Source organism: Octopus bimaculoides, chromosome 2 (genome assembly GCF_001194135.2).
Source record: "Octopus bimaculoides isolate UCB-OBI-ISO-001 chromosome 2, ASM119413v2, whole genome shotgun sequence".
NCBI classification, from domain to species: Eukaryota; Metazoa; Mollusca; class Cephalopoda; order Octopoda; family Octopodidae; genus Octopus; species Octopus bimaculoides.
The window spans coordinates 124,007,070-124,014,102 of NC_068982.1; the positions used below are offsets into that span (position 1 = coordinate 124,007,070).

General features: G+C 33.3%; 1 protein-coding gene across 2 annotated transcripts in view; it reads left to right on the forward strand.

Moving 5' to 3' along the window:
- The window catches only part of LOC106871048 (hemicentin-1), a 359,318-nt gene that overhangs the window by 333,895 nt on the left and 18,390 nt on the right, over positions 1-7,033 (forward strand). For both annotated transcript variants that reach the window (XM_052965571.1, XM_014917317.2), the window contains exons 57-60: positions 741-875; positions 2,970-3,089; positions 4,289-4,405; positions 6,109-6,240. In XM_052965571.1, the coding sequence (XP_052821531.1) occupies positions 741-875; positions 2,970-3,089; positions 4,289-4,405; positions 6,109-6,240 (504 nt within the window). The remainder of the gene's footprint in view (positions 1-740; positions 876-2,969; positions 3,090-4,288; positions 4,406-6,108; positions 6,241-7,033) is intronic.

Below are 7,033 nucleotides of genomic sequence, written 5' to 3' on the forward strand. Positions count from 1 at the left end.
CCTTATAATTTAACACACTCACCGGTAAAATTTCCACTTATCTCTTTTTTATTTTTCTAAAATTTTTGTTCCGTCTTGCAACCTTTTCAATAGTTTTAGCAAAACACAACAAAAATTTTAGAAAAATAAAAAAGAAGTGGAAATTTTGCTGGTGAGTGTGTTAAATTATAAGGCACCAAAAAAGAATGACTCTCCCCAGACACATACCAGCAATATAATTTTTACATAAGCTTTCTTCAATAGTTAGCTTAGTAATTCTACTGACTGTTATCAAATTTCAATGAAATAAATTCCTCATAACTGAGAATTCAATCTACTGTTTAGACCACTGATTCTCAACCATTTTTTTATCTATAGACCCCTTTGTTTCCAGTTTTATTTTGGTGGACCTCCATAACCATTCAATGCTTAAAAACTAGTTTTATAGATACCTCTTTCGAAATTTGTATTTTGTTTTACACACATTCGCTAGTATAGGCTGAAGGGGGAAAGAAACCTAACTGCTTCTTGCAATAAATACATCTTAAGAAAAAATCTTTTCATGGACTCATAAAATATTACTGTGTTCAGTGATATTTTATGGATCTGTGAAAAATTTATGGGTACCAATTTACTATTTTGCTTGTGTGGATCCCCAGAAATCTTATATGGACACCAAACAGTCATATGGATCCCAGTTGAAAACCTTTGATTTAGACCATGTTCTTGTCATAAATTTCATCCTGTTTCTTTCTCTTCAGATATTGATGAATGCGCTGACCAGTTTGAAAGTTGTTTCAAAGGAGAAGACTGCATCAATACAATTGGTTCCTATCAATGTTATCCTTCTTGTCCTCTTGGTTTCAAACGAGATAATGACAAACCCAAGTGTATAGGTAAGAATAACTAGTATAACAAAATTTGGTAACAAAAATAATTTTGAAATATAAACAGGAAAAATAAGAATTACTTTGTACGGTTACTTCATTCTTTAAGCAAAGAGACTTACCTTAAACATTTGATATAATTTTAATTTGTTGATAGTGGCTCTTAGCTTGTGACTGTTACATAAATGTAATTGAAAGAAGACAGAAATAAGTTCTGTCATTTTCTACAGGAGCTACACTAGTAAAGAGAAAATTAGTTATATATTTCATTTTTGGTTTGCAAGACACTTGATGTGAATTTGTATGTAGAAACAAAGTTTTTTGTATTCCAAGAGTATCATTATGTCAGTAAGAACACATGCACTGATTCTGTTTCACTTCTTTTATGGTTAACTAGTTAGCTAGTTAACCATTTAACCAATTAACTAATTGGTTGTTTGACTGATTGCTCAGGTTTTTCTGCCGTATTCATGACCTTTTGCCATATTCATCAATGACATGCTCTCAGACCTGAAGTAGAGAGAGCATTACATGGATAAGATCATGAATGGTAATGAAAGGACTGATAAATTTAACTGGTTGATTGATTGACAGAACAATTAATAAACAAATCAGCTAATTAATTGGTTAAATAGTTAACTAATTGACAAATGAATAATAAAGAAGTAAAATAGAACCAGTGCATGTATTTATTATGGGCATAATGACCCTCCTGAGATACAACAAAATTAATTATATACTTTTGATTATATTTATTCTCTACACTCAGATCTTTTGAGAAAATTGGACCATCAAGATTTTTAAATAAAAAATTTGGTTGTAAGAAGAAGAAATTTTTTAAAAATCAATTACAATACTATATTGATTCAGTTATAAGTCAACATTTTGGTTATTTAATCCTATGTTTATTGTTAATATTTCTTGATGAGCTGGTAGTGAGCTGGCAGAACCATTAGTATGCAGACAAAACACTAAGTGGCATTTCACCTGTCTTTATGTCTGAGTTTAAATTCAACCAAAGTCAACTTTGCTTTTATTCTTTCAGGATCTATAAAATAAGTACCAGTTGAGCACTGGGGTTGATGTAACTGATTTATCCACTCTACAGAAATTGATGGCCTTGTGCCCAAATTTGAAACCAATATTTCTTGACTTTATGGCAGTGAGTTGGTAGAATAGTTAGCACACCTGATAAACTGTTTAACAGCATTTCATTGTCTTTACATTCTAGGCTCAAATTCTGTTCGACTTTGCCTTTCATCCTTAACCAGATGAAATGCTTAACAATATCTTGTCTGTCTTTATGTTCTGAGTTCAAATTCCACCGAGCTCGACTTTGCCTTTCATCCTTTCAGGGTCAATAAAATAAGTACCAGTGGTTGATATAATCGACTTCCCCTGACCCACAAATTCTGTCGGCCCTGTACCAAAATTTGAAAACAATATTCCTTGACATTTAAAACACAACGTTTTTATAGGAGGAAAATGATAGCATTAAACACTTGGTAAAACTCTAAGTATACTTTCCATTTGAACACCTTTTTAATATCTGGCATTATTATCACCATCGTCATAAGGCGACGAGCTTGCAGAAACGTTAGTATGCCAGGTGAAATGCTTAGCGATATTTCGTCTGTCTTTATGTTCTAAGTTCAAATTCCGCCAAGCTCGACTTTGCCTTTCATCCTTTCGGGCCCGATAAATTAAGTACCAGTTGCATACTGGAGTAGATCTAATTGACTGGCCCCCTCCTCAAAAATTTCGGGCCTGGTGCCTAGAGTAGAATAGATTATCACCATCATCATTTGATGTCTGCCTTCTATAGCAGCATGGGTTAGATAATGTATGTATAAAATAAATATAATTTTTCCATCAAACATACTTCTTATTTTTTAAGTAAGCTGAAGAAACTAAACAAAAAATTTTTCTATTTGTGCACATCAGACATTTACACATTATAGAGTTAAGATTGTTGCTTATGTATTTAAAAGAAAAGATTTCAGCTTTTTGTAAATAGTATTTAATTGATATTCTGTTTTAATTTCTTATTGTTTCTAATTTCTTTTTTTTATCCTTTTTTTTTTTCATTTTTGTCTCTTGCAGATATTAATGAATGTGAGATGCCAGAAATAAATATTTGTGAACAACAATGTGTTAATACAGATGGAAGTTTCAGATGTAACTGTTTTGTTGGTTACGTATTTAATGGTTCTCGTTGCCTTGGTGAGTAAAACCTATGACCAAGAAACGTTGTTGTTGAATGAGGTGGGGCAGTGGCAATGATAGTGGTGGTGATGGTGGCATGGCGGTAGCAGTGGTGGTGGTGGTGGTGGTTTGGTGGTGTAGCAGCGGTGGTGGTGGTGATGGTGGTGGCGGCGGTGGCAGTGGTAGTGGTGGCTATCGGCACTGCCTTCTCCTCCTCCACAGCTTGAACCTGAATGAACAGAACTATGATCAAAAGTTTTCCAGCCATAAACATTCTCCATTATCGACCAATGAATTAACAAAGTCATTAGAGTGTCTGAAAGAATGCTTCACAATACTTTTCCCAACTCTCTACACTCAAGGCAAGGATGGTCAGAAAGAATAGGCCTACTCTAAGTATGCACCTATTGATTAAAAGAAGATGGTGAGAAGAGGACTGTGGTTTTGTGGAGCATCCATGAGCAGCCAAGGAAGTCTCCCTCTGTAGGAGAACTATTCTTTGTTGGAATTTTACATTGTTGTTCTTTTTTATATGCTCGTTTATGTAACCCCACATTGTATTGCCCTGTTCCACCTCTAATGTTTTTGTGAACTTTTAGTTATTGCTATTAGTATTTGTTGAGTGAGAGAGCAGTGCATGCCATCACAGTGACAGTGAAGTAAAATAAACGAAGCAATGACCAAGACCTTTGGCATTATGTCGTGCTTGAGAAGAAGACCCATCAAACCAAGCAAAATCACAATCATGGTGGATACCGGTGTTACACAAATGGCACCCATGCCGGTGACACATAAAAGCACCCATTACACTCCTGGAGTGGTTGGCGTTTGGAAGGGCATCCAGCCATAGAAAACCATGCCAAATCAGACTGTGGTCTGGTGCAGCCTTCCAGCATCCCAGCCCAGTCAAACCGTCCAACCCATGGACAACAGATGTTAAATGATGATGATGAGGAGGAGAAGGAGGATGTTGATCATTTTACTTTTTAACTCAGGTTTTGTTGGAATTCCTTAAGTCTTGCATGCATAGCAGGCTTGCTACGTGCAGCCTACAGTGTCATGCTATCTGTTTTCTTAATTATCTAATACTTTCCTTATCATAGTAAATTTGTAATATTCTGTTTCATATCAAAATATTCTTTTTATGTCCAATTTTTATCAAAAGAATGTAAAATATTATTATTATTATTATTATTATTATTATTATTATTATTCAGATTATGATGAGTGTGCAGAAGATGCAGCTTGTGCTCAAGTTTGTGAAAATACCCTAGGCAGCTTTAGATGTTCCTGTCACTCAGGATACCGTCTTAGAGATGATGGAACATGTGATGGTAGGAAACAATGAATTTGTCCAGTCTCATCTTTATACTCTGTGCATAATGTGATGTATGCTATTAAATACATATCTACAAAGTGGAAGAATCGTGTATTTTTTACTGAATGCGACTTCTACATTACAGTGTGGAAAAGTCATTCTAACCATTTAATGAAGCACAAAGCTGTTAAGTTCATCTTAAATTTTAAATTTATTTCATAAGGTATCAACATAAGGTATCAACATTTTTATGTGATAGATCTGCAACCTGGTTACTGACACAGTCCCACTGAAACTGCAGTAATGCAATAGAACTGTGTCAGTGACCAACTAACTTGCAGTTACACTCATGAAATGAATAAATTTAAAGTTAATCAACAGCTTTTCCACATTGTAATTGTTTCAGTTCTAACAGTCTCAGATCAAATCACTTACAAGAATAAAGCTGAAGTTAAAGAGAGCAAAGAATATATTTTATTTTCAAACAGTGATACATTTAAGTCTTTCAGTAACAATCTGTCTGAGACAACCCTTTGTTCAATGATGCTTCCACTCTAATTGCATGTTAATTTATGTTCCAGACACCAGTTTAATAATGATAAAGCTATTTTACTGAATTCCTTATTATTTTCAAAATTAGTGAAAACAAGGACTGTAGATTTCAACAGAAACAATGATAAAGTTAAAATGTTTGTTAATTAGCTTGTTCTTTTGTGTTCGTACATGTTTGTTTTTTTGTAGTGGGAGGTTAAATTCAAAATAATAAATTTGTAATATTCAGTTTCAAATGAAAATATTCTGTCAAATTTTTATCAAAAGAATGTAAAATGTTTGGTAATGAATAAAGTCAGCAGTACTAGATACTATAGACAAAATTTCTTGTTTATAAACCATGAGAAATATTAGTAGAACAGAAAGGAAAACGAAAATTAACATAATTTACAGGAAGTCGAGTATCTGTAAATTTATATAACATCAGTTAATTATCAAAGTAAGAAATGAATAGAAAACTAATAACAACTATTCTAGAATTCTACTGATAATACCCAATTGCTATCCTTGTTCCTCTTCCAAATAAGATTCATTTGATTGGACACACAATTAAATTCAATTATTTATGCTAATAATTCATTTGTGGAGGTGGTAACAGTAGCAGCATTGCAGTCAGCATCTTCAGTGTCAGCATAATTTTAATGTTCACTTTTCTATGATTACGTGGGTCAGATGGAATTTGTTGAAGGAGATTTTCTTGTTGCCAACATCCATCTGTTTCCAAGTAAGGTAATATTTTCCCTTGGTCAGACATTTTCACAGAAGATTGGAAATGAACAGCACCACTTAATGCTTGTTTAAAACTATCTTTTTATCTAAAGACAAGGAAATACATATATGGTGGGCTTCTTTCAGTTTCTGTTTACCAAATCCACTCACTAGGCCTAAGTCAATAATAAAAGACACTTGCTCAAGGTATCATACAGTGGGACTGAACCTGAAACCATGTAGTTGAGAAGCAAATCACACTGCCATTTCAATTTGAACAGTTATTTTCAATGGTTGTTTTTAAGAAACATTTCAACAGTCATTTTAAAACCTAAATTAACAATCATTTTTACCTGTCATTTTTAGCAATCATTTTTACCAGTAATTTTCAGCATTCAGTTTAACAGTCATTTGTTTCAACATAAGCTAAAATTTGAATATAATTTTTTTTTATTTCAGATATTGATGAATGCTTAGAAAAACAGCATGATTGTGATTTCCGGCACCGCTGTCAGAATACAATGGGAAGCTATCAGTGCACTAGATTCTGTGCCCCAGGTTTTAAACTAGGCTTTGGAAGTGTATGTGTTGGTAAGTAGGCTACTCGCTTCCTCTCTCACAATATCACCACCACCTACCAGTATTCTTCCTTTACTTAATTCCATTTTTCAATTCACAATTTTCTAACCAAGACAGCAGCATTCCTATATACTCTCCCCCCCCCCTCTATCTCAGAAGGCAGACAAATGCTCAAAATATTTAATTCTTTCACTCTTCATGACAAGTATAACTCTGAAATTTTTATATTTATTTTCGACAAGAGCAATGCTAGTTTGAGAGATCAATGAATATAGGATTTTTATTTAAAATGGTAATTCAAACAGGTTGTTAATTAGCTTGTTCTTTTGTACTTGTTTGATTTATTATTGGGAGTTAAATTAAAAATGATAACTTTGTAACATTTAGTATTTAAACAAAATATTATATTTGTAACAAACTTTGATAACAGAATGTGTTGGATATTTGATAATCATACACTAAACTATGAATGAAGTCAGCAATATACGATCAAAATTTCTTGTCAATTTTTATGAAGAAACATTAGTAAAAGAATTAACAAAGGAAAAGCATTCACAAAATATGTTGAATATTGATCACCTGTAAATTCATAAAAATATTTGTTAACAGTCACTTTTTGGCAGTATATGTGTTGGTAAGTTAGTTATTTTTAGGGACAAAGACTGCCACCACTTTCCACGGATTCCCTATTTTGCCATAAATTTTTAAATTATGTGGCATCTTGGGCAAGTGTCTTCTACTATAGCCTTGGGCCAACCAAAGCCTTGTGAGTGGATTCGATAGGTGAAAACTGAAAGAAACCCAT